The sequence below is a fragment of the Camelina sativa genome, chromosome 6 (assembly GCF_000633955.1).
Source record: "Camelina sativa cultivar DH55 chromosome 6, Cs, whole genome shotgun sequence".
In the NCBI taxonomy this organism is placed as follows: domain Eukaryota; kingdom Viridiplantae; phylum Streptophyta; class Magnoliopsida; order Brassicales; family Brassicaceae; genus Camelina; species Camelina sativa.
The window spans coordinates 18870010-18891763 of record NC_025690.1 but is presented as its reverse complement, the minus strand read 5'-3'; the positions used below and the strand labels follow the sequence as shown (position 1 = coordinate 18891763).

At 36.8% G+C, this 21754-nt stretch overlaps 5 protein-coding genes across 12 annotated transcripts; 3 read left to right on the top strand and 2 right to left on the bottom strand.

The window, feature by feature from the left end:
- On the top strand, window positions 1570-3996 carry LOC104792233 (tubulin beta chain). The gene is made up of 3 exons (XM_010518336.2): window positions 1570-2090; window positions 2308-2577; window positions 3107-3996. The coding sequence occupies exons 1-3, from the start codon at window positions 1697-1699 to the stop codon at window positions 3781-3783; spliced, it is 1341 nt and encodes a 446-aa protein (XP_010516638.1). The 5' UTR covers window positions 1570-1696; the 3' UTR covers window positions 3784-3996.
- Window positions 4759-8867, top strand: LOC104792231 (RNA polymerase I-specific transcription initiation factor RRN3). 5 transcript variants are annotated; one of them, XM_019246916.1, is made up of 16 exons: window positions 4759-4940; window positions 5259-5449; window positions 5580-5672; window positions 5774-5845; window positions 5946-6017; window positions 6105-6341; window positions 6429-6539; window positions 6632-6733; window positions 6860-6988; window positions 7095-7163; window positions 7276-7382; window positions 7501-7584; window positions 7697-7784; window positions 7965-8078; window positions 8171-8355; window positions 8468-8867. In XM_019246916.1, the coding sequence occupies exons 2-16, from the start codon at window positions 5324-5326 to the stop codon at window positions 8724-8726; spliced, it is 1848 nt and encodes a 615-aa protein (XP_019102461.1). In that variant the 5' UTR covers window positions 4759-4940; window positions 5259-5323; the 3' UTR covers window positions 8727-8867. The 5 variants fall into 5 exon arrangements, with proteins under 5 accessions (XP_019102461.1, XP_010516635.1, XP_010516634.1 ...); XM_010518333.2 differs by having other exon boundaries at window positions 4759-4944; XM_010518332.2 differs by having other exon boundaries at window positions 4759-4948; window positions 5254-5449.
- On the bottom strand, window positions 8795-10320 carry LOC104792232 (probable protein phosphatase 2C 28). 2 transcript variants are annotated; one of them, XM_010518334.2, is made up of 6 exons: window positions 10238-10320; window positions 10103-10147; window positions 9688-10029; window positions 9333-9609; window positions 9089-9243; window positions 8795-9013 (listed from the first exon to the last, which is right to left on the bottom strand). In XM_010518334.2, the coding sequence occupies exons 1-6, from the start codon at window positions 10253-10255 to the stop codon at window positions 8864-8866; spliced, it is 987 nt and encodes a 328-aa protein (XP_010516636.1). In that variant the 5' UTR covers window positions 10256-10320; the 3' UTR covers window positions 8795-8863. The 2 variants fall into 2 exon arrangements, with proteins under 2 accessions (XP_010516636.1, XP_010516637.1); XM_010518335.2 differs by having other exon boundaries at window positions 9688-10023.
- On the bottom strand, window positions 11357-14890 carry LOC104792230 (WPP domain-associated protein). The gene is made up of 5 exons (XM_010518329.2): window positions 14657-14890; window positions 12192-14423; window positions 11949-12075; window positions 11744-11845; window positions 11357-11657 (listed from the first exon to the last, which is right to left on the bottom strand). The coding sequence occupies exons 2-5, from the start codon at window positions 14396-14398 to the stop codon at window positions 11592-11594; spliced, it is 2502 nt and encodes an 833-aa protein (XP_010516631.1). The 5' UTR covers window positions 14399-14423; window positions 14657-14890; the 3' UTR covers window positions 11357-11591.
- On the top strand, window positions 19502-21414 carry LOC104792229 (nuclear transcription factor Y subunit A-4). Of its 3 annotated transcripts, none has more exons than XM_010518325.1 (6): window positions 19502-19607; window positions 19887-19955; window positions 20047-20165; window positions 20529-20612; window positions 20698-20862; window positions 20934-21414. In XM_010518325.1, exons 2-6 carry the CDS (start codon window positions 19928-19930, stop codon window positions 21141-21143), a joined length of 606 nt encoding a protein of 201 aa, XP_010516627.1. In that variant the 5' UTR covers window positions 19502-19607; window positions 19887-19927; the 3' UTR covers window positions 21144-21414. The 3 variants fall into 3 exon arrangements, with proteins under 3 accessions (XP_010516627.1, XP_010516628.1, XP_010516629.1); XM_010518326.2 differs by lacking the exon at window positions 19502-19607 and adding an exon at window positions 19615-19718; XM_010518327.2 differs by lacking the exon at window positions 19502-19607 and adding an exon at window positions 19664-19694.

Below are 21754 nucleotides of genomic sequence, written 5' to 3'. Positions count from 1 at the left end.
CCCCCCCCCCAATATTTTGCACGTTGCTACATTTAACACTACTGTTTTGACATTTTTTTTTAATTTTAGTCTCAAATTTTATATTCACTTATATCAAAACTTAGGAAATTTTGACAAAAAGGAAAAATTAGGAAATTAGTCATACGTGAGCCAAAAGCTTATTTCAATATTCTAGTTCTAGTCTTGTGTAGACTTAAAGCGAACAACAAATGTTCAAATAATTTGTTGACTTAAAGCCATCATTTTCCATAGACGGATAGACCCATGAGAACGTTATGATTGAATTATATGAGAGCACAACTTAACAGTTTTGATTGTTCTTTCTCTTTTTGAAATTCAAATTCAACTTCACTTATATAAAAAGTTAGGAAATTACGCTCATGCATTGGAAGATTACATGCTGTATTAGTCAATTATTAAATTCGGAGATTGGCCGTTAGATAATGATCATACTTTTGATTTTTTTAATTGGAGTAAAATATATAAATGCTTTTTAGGATTTTGATGTGGACTCTTATGATGATCATCATATTGACGTTGAATCATTCACGTACCAAAGTACCAATATGTTGTCAGCGTCAAGGCAACAACTTAAGTTGGCCTCACTATCATCTTAAGTCTTGATTATATATTATTTTGTTTGTTAAATGAATAAGAATATTTCTCTATTGCTTAAAATCCAATATTTACCAAATACAACACAGAAAATTATCTATAAACAAAATTGTTTAATTGGTTAAATGGCTTTTCTACATAGTATTAGTTTTGAAAAAAGATTACCATTAGCCATTTAGCTGGTTCGTAAAATATGTGAGAAAATGTAATGAAAATACGTGATCGAAGAATTAAAACAACAAATAATGTGAATATGTTGATCAAATCTGACGTTCAAAGATAGAGCTTCTTTGACAACATGACTTATCAAATTTTGTTTGTTTAAAACGAAAGATAGAACTGAACAAGGGTTTGTTAGAAAAATATGATATACGTTGTAATATGTTACTTAGATTAGATGTATATGTCGATCCTAAATCAACGGACTGAACACCTACTTATCCTAATGTTTTCATTTGGTTTGGATTTTTAGGTGCACGTTTTTGTTGGATCCCTCATCCGCAAACATTTTTCATCGTCGGATACGCTATTGGAGAATATGGCATATGATGTGGTCAATTTTTGAAAAACTGTTTCTACCGGCAGCAAAATCCACCACACCAACAAATTATAACCATCTCATCTACAAAAACAACTACAGTTTGGTTATAATAATAGTAAATACTCTAATAATTAAGAAAAAACAACCTAATAATTAAGATAAGTTAGTTGTAGTTTCAAGTAGCTGTGACAAGATCACAACAACTGATTTTATATAATAACAATAATAAATTAATTTGTAATCAATCTATCCCCTATCCTTTTCTACAGATCAGTCACTTGTTACAGCTCATTCCAAGACAGACCAACCAATTGTTTTTTTGTTTGTTCCAAAAATATCCCTTGGTTTTTTATTTTCCCTTCCTATATAACTAGCCACCATCCGCATTTTAATCGGTACCCTTCAAACTTTTTTTTTTTTGTTTGGTTCTCTAACGCCTTCGAGAAAACAAAGCGTAGGAGAAGGTGTCTCTCGTTTTCTCTCTTCCAAAAACTCAGTTTTCTATAATTTTTTTTTTGAAAAATTTTCGCGGGGGAAAAAATGAGAGAAATCCTTCATATCCAAGGTGGTCAATGCGGGAACCAAATCGGAGCCAAGTTCTGGGAAGTGATCTGCAACGAGCACGGCATTGATCCGACTGGGAAATACGACGGCGACTCCGATCTCCAGCTTGAGCGTATTAATGTCTATTACAACGAGGCAAGCGGCGGAAGGTACGTTCCACGCGCCGTTTTGATGGATCTTGAGCCTGGAACTATGGATTCCATCAGATCTGGTCCTTTCGGTCAGATTTTCCGGCCAGATAACTTCGTCTTCGGCCAATCCGGCGCCGGGAATAACTGGGCTAAAGGTCATTACACTGAGGGAGCTGAATTGATTGATTCTGTGCTCGACGTTGTTAGAAAAGAAGCTGAGAATTGCGACTGTTTACAAGGTAAGGCTCTCACTCATCACTACCTCTGCTTCCTCGCCTTTTGAAATTTTTTGTCAATTCGATTCGTCTCGAGCTTTGATTTGTGTGGTAGTGATGATGAGACGCATAGAGATCTATTGATTATGGTTCTGTGGCCATTTAGTTGATTAGGTATTAATCAATTGGGATACTAAATTGTATCTTCCATAAACATTGTTGTGATTTTGTTCTTGAATAGGGTTTCAAGTTTGTCACTCGTTGGGTGGAGGAACTGGCTCTGGAATGGGAACTCTTCTCATCTCCAAGATTAGGGAAGAGTATCCAGATCGTATGATGCTCACGTTTTCAGTTTTCCCATCTCCTAAAGTCTCTGACACTGTTGTGGAGCCATATAATGCGACTCTCTCTGTGCATCAGCTTGTTGAGAACGCTGACGAATGTATGGTTTTGGACAATGAAGCTCTCTATGATATCTGCTTCCGTACCCTCAAGCTAGCCACTCCAACTTGTAAGTAGTGTTTTTTTTATCTACTCTTTCATCTAGTTGCGTTTTAGAAGTATGATGTATCTGGACAAGGTTTTGAAACCGTAGGAAAATCTCAAAACAGAATTAGAGTCAGAACTCAGAAGTGATAACTCTAAAATGATGTATTATAGTAATCTACTTTAGATTTACCTCAACTTGATAAACCATTTGATACTGGTAGTAGTTGGGTTGGTCTCCTGTCATTGTCTCTTGTACGTTATTAGGAGTCTTCTATGTTATCACTTATCACTAAGTCACTAACAAACAACCAAAGAAGAGATGTTTCTCCGGTTTTTTTGACTCTTCTATCTAGTTGCGTTTAGAAGTATAATGTTTAATGTTGACTCTTAGATTGCTGATCATTATCTGGACATGGTTTTGAAACCGTAGGAAAATCTCAAAATCCTTATCTTATTTCTACAGATTTAATAGACATATGTTAAAAAAAATTATACCACCAAGTTTTTCTGACATGTAACAAGGAACTTGTTTTTGCTTTGGTCATTTGCAGTTGGAGATCTAAACCACCTGATCTCTGCCACGATGAGCGGTGTCACATGCTGTCTTCGTTTCCCTGGTCAGCTTAACTCCGACCTCCGCAAGCTCGCAGTCAACCTAATCCCGTTCCCGCGTCTCCATTTCTTCATGGTGGGTTTCGCCCCTCTCACATCCCGTGGCTCGCAGCAATACCGTTCCTTATCAGTGCCCGAACTGACCCAACAAATGTGGGATGCCAAAAACATGATGTGTGCTGCTGACCCAAGACACGGACGTTACTTAACTGCATCAGCAATGTTCCGCGGCAAAATGAGCACAAAAGAAGTAGACGAACAGATGATCAACGTCCAGAACAAAAACTCATCATACTTTGTTGAATGGATCCCAAACAACGTTAAGTCTAGTGTCTGTGACATTCCACCAAAGGGTCTCTCAATGGCATCGACCTTTATCGGTAACTCGACTTCGATTCAAGAGATGTTTAGAAGGGTGAGCGAGCAGTTCACAGCGATGTTCAGGAGAAAAGCTTTCTTGCATTGGTACACAGGAGAAGGAATGGACGAGATGGAGTTTACTGAAGCAGAGAGCAACATGAACGACCTCGTGGCTGAGTACCAGCAATACCAAGATGCTACAGCCGATGAGGACGAGTATGAAGAAGAGGATGAAGATGCTGAGCTCGATGCTTGAGATATTTAGATCATGTTTAAACCAAAAGAATATTGTTTTCTCTTTTCGTATTCGCTGGCTTTGATTGTTCTCTTGTCTCTTGTTTTACGGTATTGTTTTGGGTGTAAATTGTAATGATAACTAATTTGTGAGAGTGTATGTGTGTAAACAGAAGATGAGGTATTTGCTGGTTTGGTCCTAAATTCCTAATCATTTCTCGTTTCGGTTTATATATATCTGGTTTGGTTTGAGGTCGCATTTAATTATGGTTATGACTTATTGTGGGCATGGATTTTTTAGGGGAATTGGCAAAAGAAACCAAGAAAAAAACAAAAATTAATTATCTAACTATAGGAACCATATACTTATTATATACTCTATATAAACTATATTATATACTATATTACCCTTACCCTTACCACCACAACCATAGTCACTCTCTTATCACCACCATCCCACCTCCTTACCACAATCACCCTTAGCCTCATACCACCAGTTCTGGCCGCCAGAATGATGGACCTCAGGCCACCGACACTACCGCCGCTAGTCGTCGCCTAGTCACCGGATGCTGGACCACCACCGCCAGTCACCGGGCCACTATCACCGAATGCTGGACCACTATTGCCGGACCGTCGCCACCGGTCACCGGACCGCCGCCACCCTTCACTACTATCTTTATCACGAAAACACTAAAATAGTAATTTTGTCTACCCCTTATCCTTTTTTTCTAATTTTTTGGAATTATATGCTATTTACTTAATTTGATTCAGGATTTTGGTTATTAGGCAAATTGACCTTTATTTATTTATTTTTATTTCTTTAACGATGTCTACGTGTGATAGTTTGTCACGACACAAACCTAATTTTGGTGTAATTTCATAATTTTTACCAACAATTAAATGATAAAAATGGCTATAAAGACAAAAAAAACAAAAAAAAACAATAAAGTGGGATAATTAATTGAAATATAGAGAGAGCAGGTCCGTCGGATTAAAAAGAAATAGAGAAAAGAAAAAGAAAAAAAGGTGCGAGAGAGAGAACCCTAACGTCTCCCTTTATTTTTCGATTCTCGCCGTCTTTCATCAGAGTCTGCTTCTTTCTCTCTTCAAGAAAGAGAAAAATAAAATCTCCGGAGACTTATAAAAAAGTTTCGCGGAGTGAAGCCTAAGCCGACGGAGGTAGGTAGGTGAATAGCATAAGCTAATTCAATTACTCATCTTTTGTTAGTTCTCTCACCGTTCCATTTTGTGTATTTTTTAGGGGGTTGAAACGTTTCTGTAGTGTGTTTTTGGTTATATTGATTGTTGTAGCTCTCCCTATCCCTATTCTCACCGTTGGTACATAGAATTTTTTTCCTGGTCTGAAATTCGAACTAGACTTTTAACTGATTTTGTTTCTAGTAAGCTTAATTGAGTGTTTATGGGTTGCCTTTGTTTGTAAGTTAATGTTGGAAGTTTTAGAGATTTATGAATTACTCATCTTTTCCATCAGGAAAGTTCCGTACTTTGGCCAAGTTGAAGTAGCAGCAGCAGCACCCGTTTACAACAAAGTTCGGTTGAGGATGGGGGCAGTGGAGGTTCTAAATGATTCGTCGAGCCTATATGCATCGGACCTTGTGGAGAATGTTGATTTATCTGACATGAATTTGGTGCAGACCTTGAGAAAGGCCCTTACCTCTGTCCAAACTGTGAGTCTTGTATTAACTCTTGCTTCTTTCCTCTGCTGCTTATGTGTTTTGCGTATATATATATATATATGTTGATGTTCTATGTGTTATGCTTCTTGATACTAGTTTATTATTTCTTTGATAATGCTAGGGTGACTCAGACCTTTACAATGAGATTGTTGAAGTTATGAGCAGGGACGTGAAAGACTTTCGTGCTGATTTTGATGCAGTGGCGCAGCTTGAGGTGTGTTCTATTCTTTGTATGGCAATCAATTCTCTTTTCTTTTATTCATTTTTCTTTTTTCTGTTTGCTGAAGTATTTTCATTGTTCAATTCAACTTGCAGACAGTCTTGAAGGCTCTATCATGCTCTGTGTCTTGCATAGATATCGTTCACCATTATAAGCTTCTTTCTGCGGTAATTTTCTATTCAAGCTAACAGTTGCTTTCAGCTTAACTAGTTTAAGATGCATCCTTCCACCTCTTACCCTGGATTTCATCCCAATTGCCATGTCTAGCTTTTTGGAATGAAATTGTGGGACCACAACCCTAATGTCATGGATGCATTGGTGAACCTAGTCATATCACTGGTACACAACTCAACACTTTTATGTCTATTGTTATTAAACTAGATGAGGAGGTATACAATTTATGTTTTGCCTCTTTTTCCATCACAGGCTGTCACTAGTGGAAAATATCTGGACTCTTGTCTGAATATGCTCATAAAGAATTTTCTTCCACCTCCTTGGGTAATAAAAAATCTTTCGAACCCCCGTATACTAAACAAGAAGACAGAAGTTTTTGCTCGGGTGCATGCAGCATTTCTGAAAATATCTATTTTGGTTCCTCTTACTCCCTCAAGATTAGTGCCAATGCTCTCTCAGAACATGCCCAAAATACACAGAAAGGACCTTGTGAGTCTTTCTTTTTGGTAAATTTGCAGTCGCAAGCTCATACTGGCGATAAACTCATAAGAAAAATATATCTTACCCGTCTTGCAGTTGATGGTGATATATGTGGAGAACTTATTAAAGTTGGAGAATAGCTCAATCGGGCGAGTTGGTGGCAGCGTGATTCTAAATGTGGTGATGGAGAGACTGCGAGATTTGGATGTAAGTAGACAGATTATTATGAATATATACAATTGAGGTCAGTAAGTGTGGTGGTATTGGTGTTTGAATGCTATGCTGGTGTATCCCTGTAGGTAGAGATTGGATGGGATGATATTCCACAAGATGACTCTAGAGGCATGTTCGATATGGAACTTGAAGATGCAGTTGAAGGCACCATCGATGAAGGAGACGAGGTAGCTTATGTTTGTTTTAATCATTTATGTTTTCTTTTGGTATGATTAAAAGTTGCTAGGGAACAAGTTAGTAGGAACATTCGTTTTGCTGTTTTACGAGAGTTTGGATTTGATTATATATTGCAGTTTCCAGTAGGACCTCTAAGTCAGGATACATCAGGTGGAAGTATTGTCGTCTCCGAGTTGTTGGACAAATTGATGGTCATAGCTTTTGAGCATCTTGAATCCTGTCAAAATGATGGTCGGTTGGATGAGGTATGACACAAAATGGGACCTCGTTGAAATATCTATACTTTTCTTAATGGACTCACAAAATCTTCTTAGCCGTTCTGATTTTTTCTAATGATTTTGGTTGGCTTAGGTGTTTGAACTCCTCTTTCAGTCATTTGAGAATTTCGTTCTGGACACATACAAATCAAAATTCTCCCAGGTAGGCCACATAATTATCATATTTTGCATAATTCTGAACATCATTCTTCCAGAATCTAGCAAGGTCGACATGAGATGTCTCATTTTACACTCACTTTCGATATAATCTGCAGTTTCTGATGTTCTATGCCTGCTCACTCGATCCTGAGAATTGTGGTGTGAAATTTGCAAGCAAGTTGATGGACATTTTTCTCTCCAGCCGCAAGTCTCCAGCTACCAGGCAAGTACCCCGTCCTCTTTCATAATCGAAATTTTCTTATTCGCTGCATGCGGCATGCCATGCTTTGTTATTGTTCTAATCACAATTTGGTTGTGCTTTTGTTTCTCCCCATCAACAGAAGGAGTGCGGTGGCTTATCTTGCTAGCTTCTTGGCTCGCGGAAAGTTTTTGCCTGTTTCCTTTGTGGCTAGCATGTTGAAAAGGTGGAAGGGATTTCTACAAAATGTTACCTTAAACATAATCATTTGATCTTATTGAAGCTTCCGTTTGTTGTAACTTCTAACATTGATTTTGTTTGTGTCTAAAACATTGTAGGTTGATGGATGAGTGTGTGGGTTACTGCAGAACTTGCAATGGTGATATTAGGCCTGAAGCACATCTTATTTTCTTCTCTGGATGCCAGGTATGTATAGCTTACAAGCTCAAGCTCCACCTGTCACAAAATTCTACAATCATCCCGTTGCTATTTCATGCTGGAAAATATATTTTGTGATATGTCCTTTAAAGTTTCAAGTTTCAAAGAGTCTTCAAAATGTGGTTACAGTTGCTGAAACCGTCATTTGAATCTGTTCTGTGACCACAGGCAATCATGTATGTGCTCTGCTTCCGGATGAGGTCTATCCTGGATGTTCCTCGCTTACGGTCCGAGCTTACACCATTGGAGTCAATTTTAACGCACAAACTAGACCCATTAAGTGTGAGTTATTTTTTCGTCACATATGCTCAGCTGTCATTTGGAAGTGATCCAACTTATTAATTGCATGATAAGCGAATTTGCTTTGGGACTAGGTATGCATTCCATCTGTGGTAGCGGAGTTCCTTAGACAAGCTAAAGCAGATGGTCTGTTCATCGTCTCCGACTCGTTCATTTTCAATAACCAACTTGAGTCTGAGCTTTCCGGTTCTTTTGGCGGGTGTGATAAGCTTAAAACTTTCTTCCCGTTTGATCCTTGCTTGCTCAAATCCTCAAACAGGTTCATCACTATCTTAAAACCATTGCACTGATACTCTTTTGCAAGAATCTTAAATGAAGGCTAATGTTCTTGACCTTGACTCTGTTTCTGCATCTTCTTGGATGATGTTTAGCTTTATCTCCCCGAATTTCATCTACTGGTCAATGGTGAGAGCTCCCTACGACGAAGATGAAGAAGATGATTTTGATGCTGAGGTAATCGTGAATGGAGATGAGGACAGTGAAGAAGGCGAGGATGAGGATGTTGATTATGCCATGAACAAGATGTCCATAACCCCAAAGCACTCTTTCAAGAATCAGATGATGGAAAGAGACAGGCTTTTAAGAATGCCTTCCAGAATCAGACCCTCCACGAGTCCTGAATCCTTGTGATTTTTTAATAAACGCAATTTTGAAGCAAATATGTAACAGTGATTCAGCTTGGAACTTATTATTGTATGAAACTATGTTTTTTTTTTCTCTTTCGAATTGTGATCACTTAAAGGAACGATAGGAGAGACCTAAATTATCTAATCGATGGACTGAAGGAAAGAAACAACTACACAAGAGATATCATCTGTACTTCCTCTAGCCAAAGCTTTATCAATTAGTGTTCTCGCAGCTTCCTCTGCATTCCCTCTCTTTTTGATTTGATCCCAAACATCTTCATTCGACATCACCTGATTGAGAAAACCGACCAAGATTAGTCCAATATTTGTGGTGTAAGTCTTATGAGACTAGTATACAGAAGAAACCTTCCAAAGTCCATCGCTAGCCAAGATCAAGAACTTGGCGTCATCGTGTATCTCGACAATCTCTACATTCGGTGTCACACTTATATGCTCTTTAAGCCTTCCGTCTCCAAACGCACGAGTCATTGCTAGTTGTCCATCCACTCTCGGAACATTACCTAAACATTATAAGGAACATAGGTGATTCGTCATTACCTAATCATTGTTTTTTCTTTTCGTTTCAATTAAGACACAAAAAGAAGGGGACCTGCTTCTTGGTAGACGAAGCCACCTCTGCTCTCGACAAGGTCTCTCTCCTTCTCAGGTTCGTGATCAACCGTAACTTGCTTGACTACACCACTTTCACGACACAAGATTGCTCTTGAATCTCCAACGTTTGCAACCACAATTTTCTTCCCATCAATCACTATAGCTGTCACAGCCGTGGAGCCACCTCGTGGACCAACCACGTTATGGAGAATGTAGTCGTCCGTAGACTTATATGCTCTCTTGATTGCCTTCTTAGGGTTTCTCCAAAAATCCGGCTTCAAGAAACAACAACAGTCTTTAAATTTTATAAGATATTCTTGAGTAAGGGATGAGTGAGTTTTTGTTTTTGAAACCTGACTCAAGATGTTATCAAATAGATGGTTTTGCAGATAATCCGCAACCTCACGGCCTGAGTGGCCATCAAAAATAGCGTATAACCCAATATTGTGGCCTTTAACGGTTTTGGTATCAGCTACGATGTAGTCTTCCATGCTATGACCCATTTGGCCCTTCACTAGATGGTATCCATGATCAAACTCACGTTTACAGTATCTTTCATTTTCCTCATCATCGTCAGCATTATCATCAACATCAACAAGATCATGATTACAATCATCATCTTCAACATCAACAACAACAACATCATTATGAGGTGTTTCTTCTTGTACACGTAAGTGATCTTCTTTTTCCTGGTTCTAGATATACAAGTAAAAAACCTTTCATCAAGTCAAAGATCATATAGATAGACAGATTACAATCATTGATTACCTTTACTGCATGCACAAGTATTTTCTCTGGACTGTGAGTTGAGTTCTGCAAGTAAGGTATCAAGAACTCAATTACGAACTAACCCCAATAAACTTGAACGACAAGAAAAGTCACGAGACAGAAGAAATAATTAACCTTGATGGTCTTCTCCATTATATTGCCTGCATATGAGTTTTTTCCTTTTTTTTTGGTGCGGTCTTAGACGAAAAAGCTAGGAAGAAGAAGGATCATGACTAGTTGAAGATTTAAATAGTTTGAGCGGTGCTATGATGCTGACATCGACACGTCAGCTCCACCAATCACGCCTTCAATATGCCAACACATGTCTGTGGCCCCAACCTGAGTCTAGGACACTTTGGGGCGAGCGATTCGGTTTACATCAAAGAAGACCAAAATTATCAGGCCTACAACTCATACCACAAGTTATATTGGCGATACTATTTTTGTATCTTTCCACTGGATTGGATATATAGAGTTACTTCTTATGATCACAAGGTTTAGATTTTGCATTTGTCTTTGGTGGATCAGATCCTCATATATAGAGTTCTATCTCATGTTTCCTCATATTTGAAAGAGAGACTTATTTCGTTGATCGTTTGAGAGATGATTTTCTCTTACCTCTTTGTTTGAAAACTCAAGCAAATGTCGGGCTTCTCTGTTGGCTCTTACTTTCTTCTCCCAAATCCACTCTTTTGCTTTCATGGTCTACCTCTAGCTTTTGTTCTCCGCTATCCATCTGTTTTAGGTTCATCAACAAAGAGTGGCAAGGTGGCTCGGTTATGGACTCTTTCTCTGGCCTTCGGCTCTTGGGAACTTGTTCCCGCCCTACATGATGTCTCCCTGTTCAGGGAGATGATGATTCGTCATCAGTGCGAGTTAGGAGCTTTAAAACCCGTCGGAATCTTAGTATTCCAGTGTGGCAATATGTCGTTATGGGATCGGCGATCTGGTCATTATCAACCCCTAGTCATTTCATTTGGCAATGGACTGCTATCTATCAATCCGAGTGGCCTTACCTTGTGTGGGAACTCGCTATCTTCAGGGCTTTAGGCCCCTTTTATTTAGCTTGTAGTGCTTTCGGTTTTATGCCTAGTTTTAAAGTTTGGTTGTTGTCTTTGATTACAACATGTCTAAGTCATCTATCCTGTGTAAATTTATTTGGTGTGTTCAGTTTCTCAAGGGAAGCTTGTAATCCTTTAAACTTAATAGTTAATATAATGGAGTGTTTGAAAAAAAAAAAAAGATCAGATTCCATAACTTGCAAGTTCAATATGTTTGATTTATCTCTCCTTAACGTAATCTAACTGTATTATAAGATTATAAAAAGATTCAGTGATCGAAAATCACATATTGCGATTGACGACAATACATTACTACATTTCCAAACCCTATCTACTAAACAAAACTAAAGATCAACAACATCAAATAATCCTGAGAGATTTGTACAAAAAGGGACATAAATAAACTAGTGTGGAAGAGATCCAAGTTATCAATCTAATGGTCTCTTTGATTCTCGGCTAAGTTCTCTCCGGACAAGCTTCAAGATCTCAATGATCTGCAAAGTCATAAGTATCGTCTGATCATACAAAAATCAATCTTAAATAGATTAGGAGAAAATGTGTAGAGAGAGAGAACGCTTACGCCAGGGTAATGTTTTAGGATTGGAGAGTAATGATCGAGAGCGATATATATTTTCTCAAGAAGATCCAAGAGAGTTTCAACCTCATCACCAAGAAGATCAACCTGTGATTCAACAACCATACACACATTATTTTTGAATGACAAATTGCAAACACTTTATTGTATGTAAGAGTATTAAGCTTGCGATAGGTGCAATGATACTCACCTCGGCCTCGGCCTTCTGGAGGTCACAACACTTCTTCTCCAGCCGTTGCTTGTACGTCGATGCTTTCCCCTTGACTTCATTGATTTGATGTGACAGATCACTCAATTGACTCTGCATGTTTTTTAACCTAAGTCCCAAGAAAGTTCTCACACTATTAGTATTTGCATGCTGTTGAACCAAGTGATAAAGTACTTGTATATCCATGTCTAAAGGTAAAGAAAGAAAACAGAGATAAAAGAGTACCTAAAATTTGTCTTTTGCGTCTTTTCAGCAATCAAACCCTCTAAAATGTCGAACCCTTTTATTAATTTAGGAGGAACCACCAAGTCCAGAGACACAAGTTGCTTCTCCAGTGTCTCTTTCTCTGCTTTTGCCACTGATAACTTCTCCTCTGTTTTCCTTTTCTCATTTTTCATTTCCTTCAAACCCTCTCTTGCTAACTCTAACTCTTCTCTTAACTTGGATATCTTTGTCTCATAACCTTCTATTTTCTCTAACTCGCGTGCCGAAACAACTCTCAGTGCTTCGTTTTTATCATGAATCTCTGTTTGTTGCTGTTCTATCTGTGATTGCAGATCGTTAATCTGGTGAGAGACTAACTTAAATCTCTTTCTATCTGTAGCCAAGCTATTCTCAGCTGTTTGGACTAAATTCTCCTTCTCCTTGACGAGACACCCTAGCATATGAATCTCCAATTTCAGTCTTTCCTTGTCAACCATCTCTGATCTCAGAGTTTCTTCTTTTTCTGTTACATGCATGTTTAACTCTACGATTTTCTTATGAGCTTCCTTCAAGGTTTCTCTGTATATGACTGAACAACACTCTTCCATCATGACAGACTCGACACAAGAGTCTTCAAAATCATCCTTCCTTTCACGGGCTTCTTTACTCGCAAGATCTTCCAGTATCAACTCATATGCTTCTTTCAACATACAATGCTCTAAATCTGTCTCCTGTTTTGCACATTTCATCTGACCCACTAACTCCGCAACAAAACACCCATAAACATCTTTATAAATAGAAGCTTCAACACGAGAATCCTCAACATCTGATTCGAGCTTTCGGATCAACTCTTGATGATCTGCCTCAGCCTGGGAAACCTGTGACATCTTCTCAGCAGCGTCTGAAAGTGAATCTTTAAGTTGACGATTTTCCAGAAGAAGAGAATCCACTTGGCGTTTGATATCAGCATCGTGCTTACCCTCAGACACCAACTTTTCATCTTCCATCAGAATCTTATCCAATTTAGAGATGACAAATGGGATCTTCTTTTTCAGCGCCTCTAGCTCCTTATCCTTCCCCACAAAAGTAAAAGAACCCCTTTCCTGTAAATTCAAATACTTGCGCTTATAGGTAAAACATTGCTCTGTCATGTCTTGTATTTTATAATCATGGTCTCTCTTCATTTTATTCATCTCGATCTTGAAGTGATTGATCAACTCATCACATGACATGTGCTTTAAAGTCTCATTATTCTCCGGCATTAAGTCAATAGAACTCTCTTCATGCTTACCGTTATCCTTAACTAAAGAAACTGAATTAAGGCTTCCCGACATCTTACGGTGCAACTTCTCCACTCTTTTCCGGTCGCCTTCCTCCCCTGCCTCGATGTCCCCATTTTCATGATCCAAAAACGATTTACGAATCGCCTCTAGTTCCTGGCGCAAACCAGTAATCTCTTTGATATTCCCAAGTATCAGACTTCTATTACCACCAAATTCAGCTTTTTGGTCCAACAGTCTCTGTTCATACTCATCCTTAAGACTCCGAACAAAGCTGGTCACCACTACAGTTTCAATCTCTTTTCGAAAATCATGCTCATGCTGCCACGACGAAGGGAATTCCATATCATTCCTCCGCTTCACCACAGTCTCTAGAATGCTCTTCAAGGAATCAAGCATTTTATCAACAGTTTTGGACCTGGTCTCATGCAGACTGCTGTCTAAACCCAATTTCTCATCCAGGTTGGCGCCTGAATCATTGATGTGAATATACTCTCTCAAATTGGTGAGTTCTTTAACAAGCATCATCAACTGTTTTCTGGCTTCATTTTTAAGACTGCCTAAAGACCCCTGAGTAAGTTCATCTGGAGTATCCAAACACGCTTTATCATGCATCAGAGGGGACTCATTCTCTTCAGAACCCACATGGTACAGAAGCAACCTCTCCTTAATCCTAGACAACTCGAGGTCTTTCATAGCAATCTTCTCAGCAGCCTCAGACTCAATTGCAGTAACCATTCCCCTAATAATGGAGTCGCTGACGGCTCTTGAGATAGTCAAACGGTCATTAATATCCTCCCAGTAAGAATCTAAATCCTCGAGGAAATCAACATCAGGATTCTCATTCTCTTTAATAAGACCATCATCAATCTCAAGTGATGATGATAAACTGTCATCATGAAACTCTAAACTACCATTCTCAGCCGCCATCACAACCTCTTCCTCCATAAAACCACTCTCTCTCACAATAGCCCTAAGGGAGGGGGATTTAACAGTTTCCTTTAGTAACAATTCCAATAAAATTCAATTAAAAATCAAAACTTTACAACACTGGAATTAACAAAAGGTTCATGGTTTCTTAATCAAGACCAATTCCATAAGAAACAGGAGGAACCCATCTAATGAATTGAGATATTACAAATCCTAGAAAAATAAAAATCAAAACTTTAACTGGGCATAACCAAAATAAGGGAGAAGCAAACTTACAAGTAGCTTTGAGAAGAGCTAACACAGCTTCGATTTCCAACGGTTTCTTCGGTTGGCAGCGTTTTAGGGTTTCCTTAGAAAACGCATAGAAAAGGGGAGAAAAGGCGAAAGAGAGGCGCTTACGACACACCTGAGAGAGACCGGAGCGGGAGACTCCGAGATTCTCGAGAACAAAGCTAAGTGCCAGCTCCTTTTCTCGATTTTACCAAAATACCCCTCTATTTTTGTTGTCTTTTGTATTCCCTTCACAATTCACATTGTGTATGTTTGTATAATCAATCTTATAGTATGTGTTTGACTCTAGTCATTGTTTTCTGCTTAACATTTTGTTGACGAGTCTTAATTTTATTTTTATGCAAGATATAGACCATGTTTAAATCGGTCAAACAATTTCCAACAAATTAAAAGTTCATCATGGATTGTGTATATGTTTTTGTGAGTTGTTGGAGTCAATCCATTAATTCCAAAGTTCAATACTTACTTCATTGGGTTAGATAAAATTTAATGGTTCAACTTATATCATATAGTATGATTGATATAATTTTAATATTCTTTAAAATGTGTTGGTAAAACTTAATTTTATGCAAATTCGACAGAATTTTGGTTAAATCATAATGATCAGTAGATCTCATAGTCATTAAGGTTCTACCTAATACAAAATCATTGTAGTCCAGTCCACCTAATCCAATAATTATATTATCTAAATTCTTTTAAAAGAGTACTATTAAAAAGTGTCTCAGAGTTAAACCAATCCAGCCATAAATTTATATTTATTAGATGAATACCCGCGCACTGCACGGGTTATCTTTTGGCGATATGAACAATTACATTTTCACTGTTAGTATCATATTATGTATTGAGTAGTAAAAAATGAAAGCACAAACCATGATGATCAATATCATATCATATGACTGAAAATTTGGAGTAGCCACCACACATGATTGAATCTTCTTATTCTCTGGCACTTTAGCAGTAAGAAAAAAACTATAGTAAATTTGGTTAATTCTCAAGTCTTATAATTTATTCAACCTTGTAAGAATCAAACACAAAATGGCCAGTTTCTTCTTATTCTATAGTAAGATTACATTTAAAAACACACATACCGGCCCTATATACATAATACAGAAATTTAGAAACAACACCACTCAAAGAAAAAAATCCTTAAGGTTCGCCATAGTGAGAATGAACTTGCAATCTTGAGTATAATTGAGCAGATAGAGTCATAGAAAAAAAGTTTGCAGAGAAGGAACAACACAACAATGTAAACTTAAGAGAGAATTTTCATTTTTTTTGTTTGTTATCGAATGAGAATGTATACAATCACTTACAAACTATAATTAGAAGAACTAATTAAACATCTTTCTCTATATATTCACGACTCCTGCTATAAGAATTTGTTTTTTTCAAATCTGATACATCATACCAAAGCAAGAAATATAGGAATAATTAAAGAAAACATTAAGCAAAACATAGCATGCCCATAATTAAGAAACTAACTTGTAATCTATTTTGAGCAAAAGATAAAAATTCATTACTAATGCATTAACATAGTATAGGTAAGCTACAAAAAATAAACAGTTACAACCAATATAATTTTGTTCTATGTGTGGATATAGACTCTTGAGAAGCTTACAAAGCCACATGTTATACCCATCAGCTATTTGGAACAATAAGTATACTAACCAGTTCCAATTAGACAATTTCTAGATGATGTTAAGATTGTCTTAACATTAGTATAAGACAATTTTCTTTCTTTAGGAAGTTTAGTCCTCTGTTATCTTTAGCATTCTAATCTATATTCTAAAGTCAAGTCTCATTGGTGATAAAAACAGCAGGATATGAGTGATATTTTAAAGGAGCAGTTACTAAAGCAAGGGAAGACGAAAATGGTCAAAGTGTGAGTTACTACGAAAATCAAGCAAAAAAAGACAGAAAATGATTAGTCAAACAACATAAAGAAGGATGGACATGTGACACTTTCTCCATGGCTGATGTGGCAGAAGGATGGAGAGAGTTAACCAACTTTCATAATATAGATTTATAACCTCTCTTTTGGAATTCTAACTTTCTTTTGGTCTGTAGCTTCTTTGAGAAGGATATTGTTTGTGTAGTATGAAACTTTCAATTCATTTTTGATTTAGGAAGATAATTTAAAATTTCCGCATCTATATTTTGGGTAATATATCTAGATTTTTTTGTGAAAATGGTTGATCTTGAAATATTAAAAATATACATTGTGATATTATTGTAAGGCTTAAAATGAATTTGTTGGTAGTTTTAGACTTTTAGTTGGTAAATTCCCTTATATCTGTAGAGGGAAAAATGTCATTTAAACCATAAACTTTAAAATTTTGGCCATTTAAACCATGAACTTTGTTGTAGGCCATTTAAAACATCAACTTTTGTTGATTAGCTTTTTTAAACATGAAGTTTCATTGACAAAGCCAAAAAAGACATAACGTTAAATCCGATAATTGACCTACTAACAGACGTTACTATGCTGTTAATCACTCCGTTACTGACCAAATGACATCGTTTTAATGGAAGTTTTAATTCGAAAAATGTCATTGAAACCATGAACTTTTAAATATAGGCCATTGAAACCATGAACTTGTAAATGTATGTCATTTAAACCATGAGATTTCAAATTTATGTCATTTAAACCATAATAGATGAAAAAAGTGATTAAGCCTTCATACTCTAGTGTAGTGTCCTTAAACAAGATGATCAATCCTTCAAACTCTATCGTAGTGTCCTAATAAATAAAAAGTCTCAAGACAAATACAAAAAGACACAAAATATATGACAAAGATCAAAAAAGAAGGATTAATTGATGTTTTTCTTTCTCTTTTTCAGAATCGCATGATTAGAAAGAGTCAAAGAAAGAAGAGATAAACTATACTAGGCTTATATACTTCTGCGGTTTCTAATAAACCAGTCGGTCCGAACCAAATCAAAATCCGATTATCCAAATCAATTGCGCCGAACGGTTAGGCTTTCTCTTTTCAGTTTTCTTCGATAACCAAAATTTTCAGGTTGTTTAGATTTCACCGAACGCCGAAGGCAAGTTCATGGTTTATATGACAGAAATTTGAAAGTTCATGTTTTAAATGACATATATTTACAAGTTCATGGTTTAAATGGCCTATATTTAAAAGTTCATGGTTTAAATAACATTTTTTCGAATTAAAACTTCCATTTAAACGACGTCGTTTTGTTAGTAACATAGTGATTAACGATATAGTAACATCTGTTAGTAGGTCAATTATCAGATTTAACGTCATGCCTTTTTGGCTTGGTCAACGAAACTTCATGATTAAAAAAGTTAATCAATAAAAGCTGATGTTTTAAATGGCCTACAACAAAGTTCATGGTTTAAATGGCCAAAATTTGAAAGTTCATTGTTTAAATGACATTTTTTCCCATCTGTAGATGTTTGAAACTCGATATTTCTATATTTCATAGATTTTAGATGCAATTGAAAGAAGAAGAAAATGATAAAACATGATTTGAAACTAAAAGCATTGGAGAGAACATGTTCAAGAAGCCTACTTTGGAGTTTGGAAACATGGAACAAGGCAAAACAACACTTGATCCATAGTTGGATTCTTAACTTAACATTTAGTAAAGAATAGCTCATCCTTATCTTTATTTCTATCCAGTTTATGTATTTTGTCTCATCTTTATTTCTTTTGCTTCTTTTGTTTTTTTTTTTAATATAAATTCTAAGTTTCCTTTCAAAGAAATGATAACACTAGAAAAGATGGACAAAAACGTCTTAACAATACTATATAAGTTATATAGTTTCAGAATCACAATGATCTAAATATTTTGAAAAAACACAAGAAAATTGCGGTAGAATTTTTGAACAATTCTTTCACTAATGATATACAGTATATGTGTTATATGTGAATGAACGACTGTTTCGTTTAGTTTACACCAGATTAAGTACGTAGTTAACATAGCTTTTATACTGTATATCATTAGTGAAAGATATATACAGTAGTGATGCTCAGTTCTTCTTTTGCTTTTATATGTTTAAATAGTCCTTTTTTTTGTTGAATCATCGACTAGGATATGAGATTTTGGTCCTATATATATATATAGATTATGGTTAGAGTGTAGTGTTGTTAAATCCTTCTTTCAAGTTTATCTCAATGCTATAGATTATGCTAACCGATATTTATAACCCCAAAACCCAAAAAGTCTTCTGAATTATTATCCAAAACTTAAAAAAGACTTTTTAATTACATGAAACGTGTTTTGTGAAGATGTTATGAGTCAGTCACTTATTCCATTTGTCTATAAAAGGTTTTTGTTTCCATCCGTGTACCGAAACCAAACCAATCTAAATTGAATTTACACTCGGTTTAATTGTCTCTAAAATTCGAACAAAACCAAAAGCGAAACGGAGGAATCTTCTTCGGTTTCGATACCGACGCTTCTTCGATGACTCACGAGTGTGGGGGCAACGGGCAGAAGTTGGGCCAAGCAAAAAACTAGTGGAGTTGAACAATTGAGAACATTATTCGGGCAGCTTTTTCAGATCTGCCCGTCTTTACCTACAATCTCGATCGCTGTCTCGCCACTTGTCCTCATTGTATTTGCCTCCTTTCTTACTATTGCACGTCCTGTCGTTTTTCACTCCAACTCATTTGAGTTGACCAATCAGCAGTGAGAGTGGGGACTCGCTGAGTATTCAAACAAAGAAACAGCATGACGTTTATAAGTATTGGAGAAGAACGCTATGAAGTGTAATAGGCTCTGACCTGAAAACGTCACGCAGTGTTCTTTGGGTTTAGCCGGTTTAGGCCTCTGTTCGTCATTTCGTCTTCTTCCTTATTACTAGAAACAAAAAAAAAAAAGACCAGACCTTTAACGATATTCTGAGCGTAAGATCCAGAGATTGATTGAATCAGCTTTATATTTCTTTATAAAGATTAAAATTCAGGTTGTTCTTTTTCTCCCACCAGATTTTTTGAAATTACTAACTTTTGTACTGTATGTATCTCGTTTCCTGTAAAACTGCTTTTGCTGTGTAAGCTGGGTTGTGAAATTAGAGGTTAAAGATTGGTCTTTTCTTGTTCTGGGATTGGTTTAAATTGTAGGGTTGTGATTGAATTGTGTTTCTCAAACTCTGTGTTTTTTTTTGTTTGGTTATTGAATTCTGATTCTCAAATTCTTGGCTTTGGTACTGACTTTTGTGCTTTTGTTGTGGTTGTTGTTTCAGGTTTGTTCCTGGAAGCTATAACTAGGGCAGTCTCATGAAACATGACTTCTTCAGTTCATGAGCTTTCTGGTTTTGTCTCTCTTTCTGAAACATCCCGTCTTCTTCTTATGCTCTCTCTTTTCAACGTTTATCTTTTCTAATTGATTCTTTGGTTTGCCAGATAAGAATGATAGTCATGGGAAGCAAGAAGAACGTCCTGATTCCCAAACCCGACCACCGGTTCCTTCAGGACGAAGTTCTGAATCTATTGATACAACCTCTGCCTACTCAGAGCCCGTGGTAATTTCTCTAAACCACATTCTCTCAAGTAAAAGTTGGAAGAAATGATCTTGACTTTGGTTATACGATGTTTGGTTTTAGTTTTGTGTGCTTTACCTACCTTTGTTGTCCAAGTGCTTTATATCCGATCATCTCTCGCTTTTGTTTTTGAAATTTACAATGTCAAAATCTCGACTTTTGCTTGAACTAATTCAAGCTGGAAGGCTTTGATTATCACCTTTTCTGCAAATTTTAGACTTTTAGTGCGAATTGTGTAAGCTTTGAGATAGTAATGATTCCAAGGAATGCTAAGCTTTTCATTGTTTTCTAGTTGAGATCTACGAGTCTATGGTTTTTTACCTTTTGTTTGTGTTGGTGTTGAAGGCACATGGGCTCTACCCGTATCCAGATCCTTACTATAGAAGCGTCTTTGCACAGCAACAGTATCTTCCACATCCCTATCCTGGGGTATGTATTATTACTCCCCCCTTATGTCGGCTTCTTGATATTGAAACGTGCTTATGTTTTATTGAAAAGAGTTTTTTTTTGTCAGGTCCAATTGCAGTTAATGGGAATGCAGCAACCAGGGGTTCCATTGCAATGTGATGCAGTAGAGGAGCCTGTTTTTGTTAACGCAAAACAATACCACGGTATACTCAGGCGCAGGCAATCCCGGGCAAAACTTGAGGCACGAAATAGAGACATTAAGTCAAAGAAGGTGAACTCCTTGGCAGGTTGAACCTGTAAATTCTTTAGTTGATTCCTTTCTAACATGTTCTTGTTTTTCAGCCGTATATGCATGAATCTCGTCATTTACATGCTATAAGACGGCCAAGAGGATGTGGTGGTCGGTTTCTCAATGCCAAGAAGAAAAATGGAGAGCACAAGGAGGAGGGGGAGGAGGAGGAATCCTCTGATGAGAACACTTCAGAAGCAAGTTCCAGCCTCCGGTCGGAGAAATCAGCCATTGCTGCTTCTGCTCGTAATGGTAGATCTTGAGTAAGGTTCCTGCTGGACAACAAACCACAGTTTAGTTAATGTTTTTGGGTGGATGTTTGTCTTAGAGCATCATCGTCTTTAGTGTTTTTGGACGTCTCTGTGTATAGGTTATTTGCTAGGGTTACGTTGTTTTAGTGATTAGAAATAATACTGAGCAAAGAAATGAAAAGTGTGATTGAAAGTATTGTTGTACCAAAATGATTATTATTTTTTTGAATATGAACTCATGTTTTGGAAAGTATACTACTAATGTAGCTTTGTTTGGTATGAATTTGATGATAAATTTAGAGTCAAAAATTGCCCAATAGATTCTGGCTTTGAATGGTTGTAAGGTATGGAGTAAACCGGATAATGCATACCAATATTTTGGTATGCAAAACATTGAATTGTGGTACGGAGCAGATTAGTATGGAGTTTATATTAGTATGGAGCTTTTGAAGAGCAGAATGAAAAATGCAGATCAATAGTGAATTTACAATGGTATGGAGTTGTACGCTTAAATGCATACTAGTATGGAAATTTTTAGTATGCAACAATGCATACTGGTATGCAATGGTGAATGGTAAATTAAGTGCAGACTAGTCTAATTTTAGTGTGCTTTGGAGCATATT